This window comes from Sorex fumeus, unplaced genomic scaffold, assembly GCF_029834395.1.
Source record: "Sorex fumeus unplaced genomic scaffold, SorFum_2.1 ptg000002l, whole genome shotgun sequence".
Lineage (NCBI taxonomy): Eukaryota > Metazoa > Chordata > Mammalia > Eulipotyphla > Soricidae > Sorex > Sorex fumeus.
The window spans coordinates 73335561-73356276 of record NW_026606059.1 but is presented as its reverse complement, the minus strand read 5'-3'; the positions used below and the strand labels follow the sequence as shown (position 1 = coordinate 73356276).

General features: G+C 37.4%; 1 protein-coding gene across 1 annotated transcript in view; it reads right to left on the bottom strand.

Annotated features, from left to right (window-relative positions):
• RSPO2 (R-spondin 2) overlaps nt 1-20716 on the bottom strand; it is a 148559-nt gene that overhangs the window by 59107 nt on the left and 68736 nt on the right. The window contains exon 3 of the mRNA XM_056111163.1: nt 15084-15272. Coding sequence (XP_055967138.1) covers nt 15084-15272 — 189 coding nt within the window. The remainder of the gene's footprint in view (nt 1-15083; nt 15273-20716) is intronic.

Genomic DNA, 20716 nt, shown 5'->3' with positions numbered 1-20716 from the left:
ACTCACCTCATGGCAAACAGCAGTGACTCTAATGCTTCTAAGCACCAGCTGCATAAACCACTGAGATTGGTCATCTGCTGTTGATGTGCAGCTGCAACTGGAAACCGTCCTCATCAGCCCAGGTCCACACACAACCCTGGCCTGCTCAGCCACTGCTCTGAAAATGAACTTTTCTGCTTTTAGGAAAATCACTATGATTTATGAGGATATCTTGTCCCATTTCTCCTCTGGCCTTATAGCCACTCTCTCCTCAAAGAAGTTTTTATTGGGGAGGTGGATGGATCTGAAGGAGTGGTCAGGTGGTTAGAAGCCTCCTCCTGGCTATCACTGACCAACCTGACTGTGGTTTAATGAGATGGGCAATGGATATGGTGCTGCTTGGACCCTATAGTGCTGGAATTAGCTGGGCAAAGCCAATGGTACTGAGGGGGAAAAAGTCTACCTTATTATTATAAAATAATTGGGTTGAGCTGCACTCATAACAACTAATTTTTTATATAAAAGACATTCTTACATTAAAAAAATACCAAATCATGAAGGGGGTTTGGAGATAGAAATAACAGAAATACCACTCCCTCCCTTTTTTATCTCAATGACTTATGAACAGTTCAGAAAAATCTTGATGTAACTTTGAAGACCAATGCATTTGTGAACGCCAATGGGATGGTCAAATATTTAAATCATAAAATTACCCTGTATAGGAGAAGTATATACAAATTTACTAGACATAACATGGGCTGGAGCGATAGCACAGCAGGTAGGGCATTTGCCTTGCACATAGCTGACCCAGGTTTGATTCCTCCGTCCCTCTCGGAGAGCCTGGCAAGGTACCAGAATATCCTGCCCACACGGCAGAGCCTGGAAGCTACTCGTGCTGTATTTGATATGCCAAAACAGAAACAATAAGTCTCACTTCATGTTCCTGAAGCAAGCATACACCACTGGGCTACAGGAACATGCTACAGGGATGAATGGAGACATCATTGGTGTTCACTCGAGCAAATCGATGAACAATGGGACAATAGTGCTACATACAGTGCTACTAGACGTGAACATTTCCATAAAAATCTGGAATTTAAATCCTTTCCCAGAAATACAGTACTCTTGATTGAGCCAACTTACATGCTTCTAAATTATTGTTCCTCCTCAAAAATGTATTTCACCAAATGAGGACTGCCAGCATTGGTTGAAGTAAAACTACTGTCCAAGCCAAACAGTCCAAATGGAGTCTGACTGTCATTTGGCAAGAGGGGGTTGCTTTGGCCTAGAAACAATAAAATGGACTGGATGGCCATTACCCTCTTCTCATGGCATCCAGACAGGCTCTTCGAAAATATTTCTCAAGTTATACCATAGTTCAGGTTCATTCCAAGCATTCTCCAAGGATAGAGTCCATGCCAGGTATTGTGCCAGTTCTGGGGAATCTAAAATTATAGAACCCACATTTTCCCCTGAAGGTACTAAAGTTAATAAAAAGAACTTTTTCAGATCACTGCAATTTGGCATCAGGGATCTTAGAGGTGTCTGCCTGGCTCAACAGAGGCAGAGAAGAAAGACCTATTTCTAACATGCCATTAAAATTTTCTTTATCTTTTTCTGCCTGTAAACTAACTCCCGATTTCCAACACAGCACAAGACACATGATAGAATTTCCGTGCTTGCCAAGGAAACTGATATCAATGTCATTAAAACCCTCAATTCCTTTTTATTTGAAAATAAATTAAAGGGGCTGGAGCAATAGCACAGCAGGTAGGGAGTTTGCCTTGCATGCGGCTGACCGGGGTTCCATTCCCAGCATCCCATATGGTTCCCTGAGCACCGTCAGGAGTAATTCCTGAGTGCAGAGCCAGGAGTATCCTCTGTGCATTGCCAGGTGTGACCCAAAAAGGAAAATAAATAAATAAATAAAAACAAATTAAATACTTATAATGAGATTGCTTCCAGATGTATTATATATATATATCCTAATATAAAAGGGAACTTATGGTTGCAAATCCTATTGGAGGATCAAATAAAGAACTGACAAATCATTATAATAAAGAATGCAAATCTTGATTGTGGTAGGGAATGAATACATGCTGTGGAACTTGGAATCTCAGCTGAGCAGGTTTTGGAAAGCAGAGAGAAAAGCAGCATGTTGGTGAGGCCAACTCTTTTCTCTGAGGCAACGGAGAGCACGCATATGTTGGAACTATGGGCCCTGTGAAGACTGACTTGAATGAACGGCACATTTGGTAGAGGGGTTCTTTAGTGAGAATTAAATTGCTGAGGGTGGGCAATTTCACCTATTCTACTTTGGTTCCAAGACAAAGGAGGCAAAATAAATTATTTGTATGCTGTGTGACTTTAAGTAGCACTGTAGCACTGTCCTCCTGTTATTCAAATTGAGGAAACGAAGCTAAGTACAGAGGATCAGAGAGATGCATTGGGAATCATGAAAAAGTCCTGATAATTCTATAGAACTGAATCTTGGGGAGAAGTTTCAGAAACAGAGAAGTCAAAGAGTCACTATCATTCATTCCTCTTCTTCCCTTGGCCTTAAAGCTCCCTTAGTCTTGGCAAATTGAGTTTTATCTGCCCAAGAAATTGAGTTGACCAGGACAATCTCTTCCCTGAATATCTTAGCATAGCCAACCATATAAATTTTTAAAAACCAGAAAAGAATCTTCATTATTCCCAATAGGGGAATAAGTTCTTTAGAGCCTGGAAAGTTACCCATGGCGTATTCGATATGCCAGAAACAGTAACAATAACGGGTCTCACACTCCTAACCCTGCAATACATCAGTGTTGGGAAAGATGAGTAAGAAGAGGCTGCTAAAATCTCAGGGCTGGGACAAATGGAGACATTACTGGCACCCACTTGAGTAAATTGATGAACAATGGGATGACAGTGATACAGTGATACAGTGATACAAAGTTCCATCAATTACTCGATACAGAGAAGAAATCAGTGAGGTAAAATACAGTATATAGATATTGAGGAATCCTTGTCTTTAAGTCTTGATTAGCAGAGCTATGGACTCAAATTACCATAAAACACCAAATTATTCCTTGTTTGTCCCAACTGCCGTGTCAAACTGCCAGCATCTCTATTACAAATATGTCCAATATTAACACCCATTAGGAGCATTTACTCTTCAGATTGAGTTGCAAGGGTCAAAGAGCATCAAGTCAGCCCCTGGAAAATGCCAGAAGTTTCCCTAAGTATATGCTAAAATTTGAACAAAAATTAAAGGCATGGGTTTTCCCAGAAGACTTTGGAAATTAGACTTTTAGCAATTTTTCACACGGAATGAACTAAACAGCGCAACTTAATATGAGGTTTCTTAAAATTGTTTAAATATTTTTTGACTCCTCCAGAAACTTTAAATACTGCTGTTTAACATTCCTTCTCAAAACTTGCAATGGTTTATAAATATGTCTAAATAAAGTTTTTAAGCTTCATATTACAAAAAACATGCATCTCTAATATGTATTGTTATAATAATTCCATTAGAGTAGGAACTGACAAAAACTCTGGCTTAAAATTATGGGGGGTTTTGGTGGGATAGTCTAGCTCATCCAGCTCATTAAGAAAGACAGTTATAGTCCAACCTAAGGAAAATACAGATTTAGAGGTTTCAGAACTTAGTGTTTCATGTTTACTATTATACTATTTGAAGCACAGGCAAAAAAGCATTAATAAGTTAACAGAAGATCTGGTGTGTACGTCTGCATAAAAGACATTAGAATATGTGAAGTGAAATTTTTTTTATTAGAATGAACTTGGAAACTCAACTCTGTCATGTGCAGAATAGGATACTTAAAGCAAGAGCCCAAAAGAAAATAAAAGCTATATTGAGAATATAATGGCCTCTCAAATAGTACAGTGGTCAGAAGGGCCAAGGTTAGATTCACTCACTGTTATCTAAGCAAGTCAGTAAAGTTCTCTTTAAATATTCTTATCTATAAAATAATATAATTGGGGCTGGAGAGATATTACAGCACTTGCCTTGCATGTGGCTGACCTGGGTTTGATTCGCTGACCTGGGTTTGATTCCCAGCACCAGTCCTGGTGAGGTCTGATGTTATGGTCCCCAGAGCCCAACTAGAAGTTATCCCTGTGAGCAGCCAAGAGTAAACCCTGAGGACCTCCAGGTTTGGAAAGAGAAAGATAATAAAAATAGATAGTGATATTAATGATTGCATAGTGTTTGGAGGATTCAGAAACCTGATATAGGATAATATCTACTATGTACTAGTGATCAAAGAATGAGAATCATTATGAGGATAAAAACATACCTACTAGGGGTGTACAAGGTGGTAGGTGAAAGACTCAAAAATGAGGATAAAGCTACTAATTTGCTACAAATAGTAGTCTTTATATAAGACCTTTCATGTAGCAAAACAAACTGAACACATTGATAAGTAGCTTCATAGATAGTGATGTATTTCATTTAAGAAAAATTAGACTAAATAGAATTTTGGTCTTTGTGGAGAAGACTCATATCTATTCTGTGCCTTACCCCACTCAACACATGACAGGTGGGGAAATACTCTACCTATATGAGCTGATTGCTCAGAGTATCAAGTTAAAGTTGAGAGCAAAATGTATATATGGACAGTGCCACGTGGAGGTTGTGTCTCCCCATAAGGACAAATATATCTCCAACTTGAAAAGTGTTAGACCCTTTTCCAAATATAGCAAAAATATTCACTTTATTAAGTACACTACATGTGGTCTCTTGTGATCATTGATGCAGTGACCACAAGGTTAGGAAAATGTTAAGTTTGGCAATAATTGTATTGTTATTATTTAAATATTATTATTAAAATACAAAAGTTGATATTATTTAAATATAATTGTTTCAAAATTTATTTTCCTTTTGATTTATCATAAAGTGATAATAGTTCATTAAGAGGGAAAAAGCCCAAAATTCAAAAATTTTAAATGTGCTGCTTTTATATTCACTGAAATGTTGCAATTTTAAAATCATACCTTCCCTCTTACCCACCTATATACACACACACATATAACTGAAGAAATATTAAGGCTCACATGCCATTATATGCTCAAATAGTGAAGAACTATAAAAATGTTGCTCATATATTCAAATAATACAGATTCACAATCATTTTCAAAACAGCTAAAATTAAAACTCAAATGGTATACTGGAAACACAAAACTAGCTATTTAAAAGAATTCGTTTTTATTTTAAGTGAGAGGAAGAAAACAACCTCAAATTCAAAAGAAAAGGAATATTATAGCAATGAAAAAGGTTTTAAATATTATAAACCAAATTAATGTTTCTTATCATATTTTAAAATTCTTGTCTGTGGTAGATCCCTTGCCTTGGGCACGCTTTTACTTTGCCATTTTTGGGTAAATTATCACCCTTTCATATTAAGGTGGGAACAGTTAAATGAAGTTCAGACCTGAGTCTTAGTTGAATTTTCCCAAATGTTGGAAAATATTAGTCTCCCCACCCAACTAAATGGAAAAGCTTATATAAGCTAGTATATCTTGCTGTCCACTCAGCTTCCATCCAAGGAAAAAAATCCCTTCACACTACAAAGATACTAGAGCATATATCAACACCAGCAGTAAATATTTTAGAAAAGCACCAGCAGTAAATATTTTAGACTTTGTGGGATGTCTGGTTGGTCTCTGTATAACCATTGTACTCTATCATAAAAAAAAAAGTCATAGATAAGTCATAGATGATTGTGTTTTCCAATAGTAATTCATGAATGCATGCGTGCACATGCACGCACATACACATGCACACACACACACAGGTCAGCATGAGTACCTATTAATTTAACATTCTCTTATTAATAACCTCTTGAAATATGCTGTTATATGTTTTCTTTGGTACAGTGTAGAAAGCTCTTTCTGTGAATTCTTTGCAGAGAACACAGAGATTTGGTACGTTGTGATCTCCTTTCTGTTAGAGGACCCCAAGATTATCCTCATCCATGTCTATGTTAGCTCATTCAAGGAGCAATAGGTGTTGTAAAGCACTGTCCATGATCATGATCTGCCAGGTTGCTCCATTTACCAACCTGTTACTAATGATATTTAGCATCTCATCAAAAATTTCATTTCTTTAGGACCAGAGTGATATAGAGGTTTAAAAGCACTTGTCTTGCACACACTGACCCCAATTCAAATTCCCAGTGCTCCATATGTCCCACTGAGCGCAATCAGGAATCACTCCTAACATCAAATCAGGAGCCTCAACAGATGTAGCAACTCCAAAAGAAATTCCTTTCTTAAGCTTTACATAATACTAGACGTCAAGTATTGACTAGGAATGTATTCATTAAATGTAAAAATAGATCCAGTTTTCAGCTGGTCTGTTTCACACACATTTATAAAGTGTTCACTCTGTAAAATAAGCTAAAAGGCATTGAAAACATAGGACAGTAGCAACACAGGCTGGGTCAACATGAGACATATGTTCCTGTATCAACTCTACTATATGATGTTAAACAAGTCCTTCTTGGCTTCTATTTACATCTTTCTAATAATATCTGGCAAGTTCCCCATGTCATATTCAATATGCCAAAAACAGTAGCAATAACGGGTCTCATTCCCTTGACCCTGAAAGAGCCTCCAATATGGCACCGTTGGGAAGGACAAGTAAGGAGAGGCTGCTAAAATCTCAGGGCTGGGACTAATAGAGACAATACTGGCACCCGCTCAAGCTAACTGATCAACAACGGGATGACAGTGATATAGTGAATAATAGTATCTGCTGCATTAACTGTGCAAAGTGTTCAGCCAAAAGGAGAGGCCTAAATAAATCTTCATAATGAATACCGCATCATTTTCAGGGGCTGCCACTACTACTTTACCTTCCCTACTATGGTAGATACCTCGGACAACTAAACCATTCAACTCATGTGTATTAAATACCTATTATGGGCTTGGAGTAATAGTACAGCAGGTAGGGCATTTGACTTGCACGCGGCCGACCCAAGGTTCGATTCCCAGCATCCCATATGGCTCTCCAAGCACCACCAGGAGTAATTCCTGAGCGCATGAGCCAGGAATAACCCCTGTGCTGCATCACCGGGTGTGACCCCAAAAGCAAATTAATTAATTAATTAATTAATAAACACCTATTATATGCCAAGTGATTGATTCATTGACCTCAGTCCATTAAACTTGACTCTGAGGAGATCAAGCTTCTGGATACAATCCCTCAAATGAACATATTTTCTGCGTTAGCCCAGTCACAGGTGCATCCAAATATAGTAACTAGAGGAGAATGTCTGATTCCAAAGATTATTCATGTAGCCAGATCTCAATGATCTCTAATAAAAGAATTATACAACCATCCTCATGATTCTTCTAAGCAACTGTTCTTTTAACTATAGGACCATACATTCTTTAGCCAGGGGCTTAACAACAGCTTGGGAGCATTTTCTCAGGCTGATGTCAATTCATCTTAAGACAATGGGTATCCTGTCAATTGGGGTACTGATAAAGCAAAGTGTTGAAGGGCAATAGCTCTTTGTTTTAAAAATGCAGCTTTGACATAAACCACTTGATACTTCTCAAGCCTTCCCAACACTGCTTCTGGGACATCCTTCTCTGATTTTTCTTTCTCTTTTCTGGATGACTCAGTCACATACTCCTCTGCAGACTTTTCCTTTTCTTGCTATTAAATGTCAACATTGTTCAAACTTTAATCCTCAGAATGTCTTTTCACCCTCAGTTGATAATCTCTTCTTCCTGTCAGTGATTCAGCTCAGACCTCCCTTGAGAGTTCTGTACCCCTATCTAAACCATCACTGGGCACATTTCCCTGGATGTTTCTTACCCCCTAAGCTCACAATGTCATCCCAAATCAACCATTTTCCACATCGTGATCTTTCTTCCCAGGAAATATGCTTCTCCTCCTATACTCTGTGCTTTGATTAGTAGTTGGAGCCATCCTCTAGTCCCGAAGCCAAAAATCATAATAGCCTTAATTTCTCCCTTCATCTTCATCCAACATTCTCCAGTTGATTATCAACTCATACTGTGTCTTTATTTCTTAATCTATTTCTTTAGTCCTCCATTCTCACTATAACTACCTTTCTTTATTAATTCATTGGGCAAGTATTTTTTGAGCACCCACTATGTGTCAGATACTGTTCTGTAGTTCAAATCCCTGGACATATCAAATCCAAATCACTTCTATCTTGAAAGTTCATTTCTAAACAAAGAGGTAAGTAAAGTCAAAAGTATGTTACTCATGTGGAACCAGTTTTAAACTCAACAGACCCCATCTTATCTCTAGCTCCATGGTGTGACTTCTAGGTGAAAATTTAATGGCCCGGCTCAGCAATTTGGCAGCTATGAAGAAACACATTTGATGATCTTGTCAACAGACCCCACCCTGCAGCCTTCTGTCTAGAGAATTCTGTCTACTAATCACAGAGCAACAAATAGACTTAAGAATTAATCCAAACTGCTTAAACTCAGGCCACTTTTCATTCTGATCCTTTAAATCTCCTATGTCTTGACCCTTTAGAGTCACCTATCATCATTCCCTTTGTATAAATACCCTTTTGACAATAAGATAGCCTAACTGAACACTGCTTCGTGTTGATGAAATGAAGAAAAAAAAGAATGACAAGTAATGTAGAAATTTTTTAAAAGATCATTTTGTTACAAAATATAATAATATAGAGGGTAAGTATAATATAGATAATATAGAGGGTAAGTCAAAAATTATTTGGTTAAATAGTATAGGAGGGATAGTATTTAAGAAAAGGAAGAATGAAAATATAGAGGGGGAAAGCAAAGATGGAAAATTTAGTTTCAGCAGAGAAGCTTTTATGGGGAAATAGTAGTTCTTATCTTTTGTTTGTTTGGGGGTCACACCTGCCTATGCTAGGAGGTCACTCCTGACTGTACTCAGAGGTCACTCTGGCAGTGCGTGGAGAACATATCCAGTGCCAGGGACTGAATCAGGGTCAGCACCATATACAGAAAGTGTCTTAACCTCTGGACTATCTCACTGCCCACACTGTTCTCTTTTTAAATAAATGATATCTCATGCGTCCAAAGAAAAGTTATTTCCCAAACCATAGCATTGAATACCACTGAATAATATTCAATTATTTAACAATACCATACCACTGAATCATATTTGATTATTTAAGTGCTTATGATTTTCAGGAAGATGTTTAAACTCTCTAAATTCAGAAAATAAGTCTATGATGATTCAGTTGCCACCAACTCTACTAACATATTATGGTTCAATTGTGGCAACTATTCTCCATTACCTACATTTTATGCAATTGTAATATGCTGTGTCTTTGTTCATTTACATAAATATTTTTGGTTTTCTCTTGCTGTACAATGCCTAATACTAATCATTCTAAAATTAGTAAGTATTCAACAGTATATATTTCCTTTATTGCTTATATGTACCCAACCTTTGGGAATTTTCTTTACCTAAGCTTAAGTAACTTCGTAAGTATTTGTCATAATATATTTTGCAGTCTCTCCTGCCCCCACGCCTGGCTGTCCTCGCCGGGGCCCCTTGGAGGGGAGCGGGTTGGGTTTCCCTCCCTGCCCCGACCAGGGCTCCAGCAGCCAAAGACCTCCAGAATCAGCCACCACCATGCTGAGACCACTCTCCACACACATAAAGGTACCGGCAGAGGAACAAAGGCATGTGGGTCCCAGGGCTGAGATCTCCAAGCCTACTCGGATCGGGGCTGAGCATCCTCCACCCAGATCCTCCAAATTCCAGTAGGCAGGGGGTCACACCCACCAACTGGCCCCCTGGCGCTGTGTAATCCCATCAACGGCCAAGACCCAGAGACTATAAAACCCAGCTCCCAGAAGCTTATTATGACATCTTATTATCTCATTCCTGCTTTGGACAAACTGGCAGGCTACCGAATATAACCTGCCCACACGGCAGAGTCTGGCAAACTCCCCGTGGCGTACCCAATATGCCAAATACCAGTAACAATGATGGGTCTCATTCTTCTACGCCTGAAAGAGCCTTGAATATGGCACTTTTCTAAAAATCTCAGGGCTAGGACTAAGGAGACATTACTGGGGCCTGCTCGAGGCAATCGACGAATAACAGGATGGTCGTGATCATGATCGTGATTTTGCCCATGTTTTTGGAAAATAAAGTGGGAAAAAATTATATCTAATAGATTATTTGACAAAGAATAGAAGAAATAAAACAGAAGAATTTACCACATATTACACTACTTGTCATTTAACTTTCTATAATGCTGCCTAGCATAGGTGAGATGCAAGGGAAAATTCTTCTATTAGTCAAGATGTGAAGTGGCAAAAATTTCCTAGAATAATATTTGATATATACTTCAAGTATTGTTCATATATATGTATTTGATATATACATATGTATCAAATGTCTTTAAAATTTTTCTACATATTTTACTTGTCATTTGACATATGTGGATTCATATAAATTCTCACAAAATCTCAGAAAATGTTAAAAGTTGGTTGTGAAGAGACAGAGAGATGGCACAATGGTTAAATTGCTTGCCTTGCACATAGGCAACCCTGGTTTAATCCCCAGTACCACATGTGGTTCCCCAACCACTGCCAGGAATTATCCCTGAGCAGAATAGAACAAATCCCTGAGTACTACTGAGTATGGCCCAAGTAACCTCCCAAAATGTTATTAAAAAAAGTAGAAGAAACTTATATGTGAGAGACAGAGATTAATGTTTTTCATGTACTTGCTTTTCATAATATAAAACTAACCAAATTACAAAAGTAGCTAAATTTGATAGCCATTCAACAGAATATATACAATCATATCAGTCATATAAAATGACATAAAGTTTATAATTGTATTAAAACAAGTTTAAAAAACAGACCAATGACATTTATTCATAAGGGAAGAAAGACAAATATAGACAGAAACAAAAATCAGAGATAAAATTTTAAATGGCAACTCATTATCTTTCTGTAATTTTTTATTTTTGCTTTTTGTAAAGGTATAAAATTTCTACAAAGGGGACTGGAGTGATAGCTTAGTGGGTAGGGTGTTTGCCTTGCATGCAGTCAACCCAAGTTCGATTCCCAGCATCCCATATGGTACCCCAAGCATGCCAGGAGTAATTCCTGAGTGCATGATCCAGGAGTAACCCCTGTGCATCACCGGGTGTATCCCAAAAAGCAAAAAACAAACAAAAAAATTTCTACAAAGAAGAGGCATGATAATTAAAAATTAAACTTTCATATAGTTACAAAAAGCAATAAATTAAGGTTGGTGAGATAGTACAAGTGTTAAGATGCTTGGTTTACCTCCTGATCCAAATCCAAGGCACTACATGTGGTCAGAGGACACCACCATGGCTTACTCCTGAGTACAGAAGTGGGAAGAGCCCCTGAGTGAAACTGAGTGTGGCCCTACCACTTCAAAGCAATAATTAAGGAAAAATATACTGATTTAAGGTTATTGAATTGGTTGAAGAAAGCATACTGTATTTTATGTTTTATCTGTTTACATATCAAGAGCCATAGCACAGCGCATAGGGCGTTTGCCTTGCACGTGGTCAACCCAGGCGACCCGGGTTCAATTCCTCTGCCCCTCTCGAAGAGCCTGGCAAGCTACAGAAGGTATATCACCCACATGGCAAAGCCTGACAAGCTACCCATGATGTATTTAATATGACAAACACAGTAACAAGTCTTACAATGGAAATGTTACTGGGTCGCCTAGAGCAAATTGATGAACAATGGGAGGACAGTGCAACGGTGCGACATATCAAAAAGCTAGCTTCAGTCAATATTTCATGCAGTCTTTGGGGAAGGAAAATATTTCTATGCAACTAGAATCTTACTCTAGTAATTAGAAAACAGATGAGCAAGTTCCACTTAGTGGTTTCTTCTTGAGCAATAACCTCAACAAATAGTAGATACATGTGGTTTCAATTTCTATGTCATGGCTTTACAGGTAAGATGATCTGTCTCTTACTTTATATAAATAACAATGCAATAGATGCAAAGCACTATGAATAAAACAAAATGATTAGAAACTGTTAAAGAATCACTATCATCCAGTCAGGGCTGGAGCGATAGCACAGCGGGTAGGGCGTTTGCCTTACAAGCGGCCAACATGGCCGACCCGAGTTCGATTCCTCCGCCCCTCTCGGAGAGCCCGACAAGCTACCGAGAGTATTCATATGCCAGACACAGTAACAACAAAGTCTCCAATGGAGACGTTACTGGGCCCGCTCGAGCAAATCGACGATCAACGAGAGGGACTTTACCTTTACCTTTATCATCCAGTTATAGATTGAGAACTGAAATTTTCTACCTTCACTGTGCTTCACAGTTCTGTTGATAAGCGCTTTCTACTTATACTAGAAAAGTAATGATTTTCTCTATATCAGTAAACTGCATCATTGATTGTATTCACTTCAAATAATAAGTATAAAATGATAGCAAACCAATTCTCATAAGGACATTTTTTTCCAAGGTTGATTTACAGTCATTGATTTTCTTCCTATTTCTGAGAGAAGGGATTAATTCAGCCCAAATGCATTTGTTTCTCTTATCTCCTCATGAAAACCCTGTTGGTAAACAACAGATTGCTGACAGATAATATATACAGATTTGCCTGAAATAGTTCTGGTTTTATCCAGTATCTCTGTAGCTATAGACAACAGACTCTTTCATGCACCAATATCTCAGCTTTAGTAACACATATATGATAAACCTTTTTCATTGATAGGCATTTGTAATACTAGATCCAGAATTTGAAACTAATCTCTGGATCCACCTATCTTCCTGCCTCATCGTTCATGAGCACTGATGGCTGGGCTAAAGTGAAAATTATACAGGATATTTATGGATTCAAATGCCAGGCCCTATACACTCAATAAAAACATATATTTCATGTATTCCATCTCCTATGGAAGCTCAAAAATAGAAAGCTACCAGGTAGCCAAAATCATAAAACTTAAGAACAAAATACATATCACAAAAATTAACCAGTCATGTTCAGCCAAAAGTAAGCTTTGAGCACTTCTGCGCATGGCCCCAAAACAAAAAATAATAACCAACCTTACTGATATTGATTAAGATTTATGGCCTTTTAATTGTTAAATCAAATAACTCAATAAAAATGTAAGTAAATCCAAATTTCCTTTAGTCTGTTTATTTCTTTCTCTGATAATGTCAAAACTGTTCACCCATTCATCTTAGATAAAAACCTTAGAAGCAAATTTATATTTCTTCTCTCTGTGTTATTAATTACTAAGTGTCATCAGTTCATTTAAAGAATTATCTGGAACTCATTAAAAATAAATATTTTTTAAACCAGAAGATGATTTCTAATATTTGGGTTATGGTAAACTTTATAATTACTGTACAGTTTTTCTACTTTTCAATCCTTCCACAATTCACCTTCCTCATTTCTGCTAGAATTGTCAAAAATATAGCAATCACATAAATATAATATTTCTCAAAACTCTGAAAATACTCCGACTTCTTCAGTCTGACTTCCAAGACCTTTATTATTTGTACTGAATTTATCATTTGTATCCTTTTCATACTACATTCCAACCACACTTTACTAAGTATATGCTACTCAGTGGCTTTTATCCAGCTTAATACCCATAGAGGTGTTTGCAAGTGACTGGGGACATTTTTATTTATCCCCAGTGACTTGAGGGCACAATATGCATTTAAATTGGAAGGTACTGAAGTCTAGCAACATGGGATAAGATATCTTGCCAAAATGTTAGCAGTTCCCCAGATAAAACTCCTGTTCCCCAAACACTGTTTTCTCGTATGTGCTTTCTTTTTTCTAGACTCTAACTCTTCCATCAGGTCTACTTCCTTTCAACCATTAGTTTTTAGATTCGACAATTAACTTTTTCCTTTTATCTATAAGACCTCAACTGCTTTAATACTCATGTACAGTGTGTTACTTGGATACAATTCAGTGTGTTACTTGGATACAATTAAATCACTCCAATACTTATTGGTTGCCTGTTGATTTAACATTTGGTGTGCTGAGTTATGATAATCTTCTTGACCATTTGTAATTGCATTCAATGTTACCCTTTATCTTGCATATTCTATTCCAAAATTTTCAGCTCCTTGAAAACTGTTCTAGCTCATTATTATTGGGGGAAATGCTTTCAAGCAACACATAGGGGTTCTGGGGGCTACTCCTTGGAAGCCTCCAGAATTACACTCAGAAGTGTCTGTGCTGGGGTCATTTGGTGCCAGGGTTTGAATTCCATACTACTGTGTGCAAAATATGTGCTCCTGATCACAGTGCTCTCTCTCCAGTCCTGACGTCTATTTTTTCAATTGTGTTTTCTACTGCTTACCCAAAAGTTAAGAATAATTCTTTTACTATTTTTTAATTGCAAGATGAAAAAATTAAACCTGCAGGAGAGTTATGGTACAGTGGGTAGAGTGCCTCGCATGCGGCTGATCAATGTTTGATCCCCTACACCCCATAGGGTTCCTTGAGCCTGCCAGAAGTGATCCCTGAGCACATACCCAAGAATAAGTTCAGACCACTGCAAGGTGTTCCGCCACCCCCTGCCCAAAAATATTAAACCTTCATTCCTATGGAGAGAATACTCTTCCTTACCTGTTCTTTATGTTTCTGAATATTATGAAGTAAATAAAATATTTGGTTATTTTTTAAAACAATAATAATGGTTTACGGGACTTTAAATGTATCTAGAAAAATTACATATGGAATGTTGCAAAATGAAGAAAAAGATGCTTCAAACACAAGGTAAACTAGAGAATGTCCCTAGTACTTAAATTCACACAGACTCCACAAACCTCCAATTTTGTTGATAAGTGATAAGTATGCCTTACAAAGATTTGCCAAACAACCACATATTTAATATGCTTCTTGAGAAAAATACTTTTGCAATATTAGAAAACATGTGAGTTGTGCAATGTCTATACAAAAGATAAAGTGTTGTTATCCCAACCTACTCAATTTTTAAATTTTATGCTTAACCTATTTCTGCATGTTAAAAATATGCTTTTTCTTAAGACAAATTTTTAACTTACTTCATTCCCCTATGTTGCAAAAATGATAAAATAGATAAAACTCAATTGCTCACTTGCACATCTGTTCATATCTGGAGCTCGGTGTCCATAATAGCCTGAGGGGCAGGAATGTAGGCACTCTCCATACTGACGCATGCCTTCTCTTCGAAGGAAAAAGAACAACTTCTGTTGACATCGGCTGCACCCATTGTCCTTGGAACAAGACAAACAGCCCTTGCAAATGGGATTTGATATATAACTAGCTGAAAAAGAAAAAGAAAAAACAAAACATCATGACCAAATGAAATTATAAGCAGACTTCCAGATGATACAATATATGCTACAAACAAGTTATCTCAGCTTAATCACACAGAAATGCTCAACAAGGTATCTTCCACCACCCAACTCCTCACAAGATTAATAACAAAACTGGGAAACACAAAGAGAAAATTTAACGGCAGATATAGAGCTGAAGACTAAAACCAAATGGCTTGTCCAAAGCCATTATTAACCAACTGAGACTAAGAAATGTGTGTATGTATAGCTGATCATTCGTCTTCTTCGTGTAGACTAGATGTGTGAGGACTGTTTGCCCATGAACCAAATACTAGATTACTCCTTACACACACACACACACACACACACACACACACACACACACACACACAGAGGCCACAGAAGAGGACTCTCATCCTAGGTCAGCATCGTAGAAAAGGGGAGAACCGAAGATAAGATACTATAGGAACTATGAAAAATAAGAACCCCAGATTTACAAGGTCTGCAAGGTGAGATTCCACATCTAATTATTAATGCAGTGCCCAGCAGATGGCGCAGAGGCTAAAGGCTACTGATTTCTGTGTGTGAGGTTCTGGGTTCTATCGCCAGAGACACTCATGTGCGTTGAGCACAATCTCGTGAGGTACTCGAATGCAGGGATTCAAGAACTCTTTCTACTCACAACCCCTCTTGACCCAAGAAATGTTTCCACCACCTTGGGCATGAAAGTATATAAAACAGTCATACAAATGAAACATTTACTGATAAAAAAAAAAAAAAGGATTTTGAAACCAATTGTCATGACATCCCCCCAGTCACATAGGTGACCCACAATCATGGCTCATAGTTTTAAAAAGTTTTTCTCTAAGGACTCTTGGCCTTTCTTTAATAAAAGTACAATCTCATCAGTCAGACACATCTGAGTCCCACACTAAAGTGTGTTGCCTCTGGCAGGCACTTCAACTAAACATGTATAAGAACCATGACCAGGATGTATAACCAGTCCCAGGAAACACAAACATCAGAATACATGAAAGCACTGCTGCAGGAGCAAGAGATCCCATGTGCAAGTGTGTAAGTCCTGCTACTAAAAATATTTAACCCTCAGCTATGTGTACAAGTGCTACAATCAGTCACGTGCCTCCTCTATTCACTTCTCCCATAGTACAAACTATGAGGAAGAAGAGAAAATAAATTGGATTAAAAAATCAAAACCAAAGTATCAGTACAGCATGGAACTAGAAATATATTAATTAAAATATTAGTTTAATTTTTAAAAATTCCCAGAAAAACCTTTAAAGAAAAAAATTAAATTACCTAACCTAGAGTTTATTTGTTTATTTATTTATTTTAGCTTTTTGAGTCACATCCAGCGATGTTCAGGGGTTACTCCTGCTCTGTGCTCAGGAATTATTCTTGGCGGTGCATGGAAGACCATATGGGATGCCAGGGACTGAACTCACGTCAGCCATGTGCAAGGCAAACACCCTACCTGCTGTACTATCACTCCAGCCCTTAGAGTTGTTTTTAAGAATATCAATACATAGTTGAAAGATAGTTGGATGTTGAAGGAGAAACCATATCAATGTCACAATTAAGAAATCCTCCAGGGGGCCGGAGTGGGTTCAATCCATATGGTCCCCCAAGCACCGAAAGGAATAATTCCTGAGTGGAGAGCCAGGAATAACCCCTGAGCATTGCTGGGTGTGACCCAAAAAGCAAAAATAAATAAATAAATAAAACTGAATTTGAATTGAAGGATAATATAACTTGTAGAATTAAAATATCTTTTTTTAAAAAAAGAAATCCCCCAGACAAAGCAGAAGTCCATGAGGAATTCTCAGTCTCTGTAAGAGATTTTATACAGAGTAAGAAAAAAATTAAACAGAAAAGCTGAGTCTTTCAAATGTGTGTTTTTAGAATATTTGAAGATATAAATAAGGACTAGAATTCACATGGACAGGAACAATATCATATGAAGAATGTGTCAACTAGAAAGAAATGAAGATACTAAAACTGAAAAAAAAATTCTCTGGCTAGAAGAACTTAAATGAAAAACAACTTTAAAAATATCAAATTTGGGAGCATAAGTGACAAAATTTTATGAAACATAAGAAAATATATATATGTATATCATCCATTCATCTGTTATTGAACACCTAGGTTGACTTTATTGTTTTTTTCTTAATTGAATTACCATGAAATACATAGTTACAAATCTGTTCCTGACTGGGTTTCAGTAATACAATGTTCCAGCACCCATCCCTTCACCAATTTCTCACTACCAATATCCCCAGTTTCTCTCCCGTCCTCACCTCTCCCTTGCACTCTATCTCTTTTCTTTTGGGCATGTGGTTTGGGCAGGTACTGAAAGATTATCATGTTTGTCCCTCTACCTATTTGCAGCACTCATTTCTTGTCCAAAGTGATCATTCCCCTAGGTTGACTTTATGTCCTAGTTATCATGCTAAGTGCTGCAAAGAATAATGGTGTATGTGTGTCATTTTGTATGAATACTTCGGTGCCCTGGGGGTAGATACCAAGAAGAGGACTTGCTAGGTTGCATGGCAGCTCTATTCTCACTTTCGTGAGATACCTCCAAGCTGGCTGATAGGGGTTGAACCAGACAACATTCCCAGCAGTGAATGAAGAGTTCCTTTGTCAATACATCCCCACCAACACAGACTGCTCCCAGTTTTTCTGATGTGTGTCATTCTCACTGGTGTAAGATGACATCTCATTGTTGTCTTGATTTGAATTACCCTATAATAAATGATGATTAGCACTTTTTCATATGCTTATAGGTCATCCTTCTGTCATTTTAGGAAAAGTCTGTTCATTTATTTTATTTTGTTCACTTAATCTCCCCATTTAGGACAGGGTTTATGGCTTTTGTTATTGTTAATCTTTGTGAGTGCTTTTTATATCTTGGCTTTGTGTATTCTCTATTTGATGTGTAGCATGTGAATATTCTCTGCCATTTAGTTGAGTCTTAGTTTTAGTCTGTGTTTCTTTTGCCATGCAAAAGCAGCTCTTTAAATTGATGTAGTCCCATTTTCTTACTGATTACACAAATGTATGCATATATAAAACACAGTGCATTTAGAACCTGTTTAATTCTTAATTAGGTTGCATAACTTAGACAAATTATCTCAAATTTTTAAAGAAAAATAACGTATTCAGGATATTTAAACTTAGGACAATGTATTTCCTTATATTTATATCTTTTCTGAAGATATGCTATAAATTATACTGTACACTCATCTATAAAACATTCTGCTAATTTCTGTTCAAGACAACATCAAAGCAACTTGCAGTATTTGTGGTACCATCTGTGATGAGGATTTGAACCAGGATCATGGCCACAGTTACATGTGGGGTGTTACTCAAGGACCTGACCTTTAGTCAAACACCAGAACCCCAAAATGTATAAATTAAAAATCAAGAATTTCGAGGGATATGAAATGGAGCATAGTGTTCATAAATGTTGGAACAGCACCTCAAAACTGGTACGTGAACTTCATGGTGTTTATCTAGAGGTAAAAGTAATTTTTAAAAGGAAATAAAATATTGTTGTTAACCTAATGTAAAACTTAGATATAATGCAATCTGAAGTGCCAGTATACTTTCTAAAATATAAAAAATTCATGCAATGCATAGTTATGATTATACCAAGAAAGGTCATAAATGTAACTAGATCCATGAGGTCACACTGACTTCATTTTATTAGTTAGCCCACAAAAGAAAGAAGAGAAGGACCAGAAAATACATTAATTATTGAAATGTTAGCTTTGAGACTATATCCTGCTTGCCCTACATAAATCTTCCTTGCTTTAAGATGATGATCAAGTGATTGGAGATGCAGTACATGAGTTAGAATGCACCATGTGTCTTAGAGCTCATGCGGGTACAGCCCTAGTGGCCCTGCTGGTTCCTCAGCACTGGGCTGAACCAAGGTCCAGTTGGTCCCAATATACTGGGAGTGGCCCTAAGTGAATACTGATTGGGAGGCCACACCCCCAAAATTTTAATATGAAGACATAAGTATTTCACTAGTTGTCAGATAACAAAGTACACCTTATACTACACCCTCCTTTTATTTGGAATGATTCAACATCTAGTATACTTACAACTACTTGAACCTGATGGAGATCGGGCTGAGTTCTACCACTGTCCCCTTTCTCCTGAATGCCACAGTTGTAATTTTTTCTAGCAATCTTATACTTACAGAACAAGCACTCAAGCTAAAGCCTCTCAGAGAAAAAGCCAGAGAAGAACAAAAGCACTTCTGCATCACAAATCAGGACATGAAAGCTCTACAAATTGGCAATTAAGAATTACTCCTTTCTTCCTACTTATTCCAGGATGTTGATGCTGTTCTATCAAGCTGCTCAATTGCTTTCATTGGCACAATGAATCTACTACATGTACCTTCTCTTGCTTGCAAACCTACCTAGGCTAGGCTTCAAAGATAACTTTTCATTATCTTATTTACTTAAAGCTGCTACTATGAAGAAAAATAAGAATCAATTCACTTGGGGAAAAATCACTTCCTCAGTCAAATTATGAATAAAATTCTAACAGACAACTTTCCAGATATTCCATTCTACATGTGTGCATCTGTGTATAAATACATGCAATGAGTCTTTTGAAAAACACTAAACTTCCTACAACTTAGCATAACAGTGTCAAATTATATCATTTCGGTTATGAATCACTCTGAAATCTTGGAAATTTTATCTGCTGCTTGTTACCACCATCACTTATCAACACTATTTTCATGGAACTCTACTGGTTTTCAGATTCTTAGTTCAAGAGCACAGTCTGTTTCTGGTCTTCACAATTCCTGTAGTCAGAGACCAGGAAAAAATGTTCTTTCTGCTCATGCTTCCATGGCAATGCTCCTTTGCCTAGACTTAATTCCAATGCCTTGTGCTTTCCACCAATCTTCTCACAACTCAGCCTCTTATTACACCTTACTAAGACACTTATGGTGCCCCAACCCCATGCCCACCCCTCTACTCCACCCAACAGCCATTATAATGTTGTGCCAATTTTTCTATTTATGCTCATTGTAGGATTTCTGTTACGCCTGACTTTGACAAGATAATTATGATTTATAAAGTATTTTTACACAGTTGACTGAAATCCGAGGCTGCTCTTTATAATTTCCCCAAGTGCCTTCTAGAGAGATTTTATTCTAATATTTTTATTGTACCCTGAGCAGAGAACAGGATCATATAGACTTCAAAACTGTGATACATCTCAGCTTCATGTAAGAAAGAAAAGAACACTTAAGAATAGGAGGCTGCAGAATGCAGAGACCTGAATAAAGAGAACAGAATTGGCAATATTCGCAGCTGGATGATGGATAGAATGGCTTTGGCAGGGTAGTTAGAGACTGGCAGATCTCAGAACTCAACTCATTTTA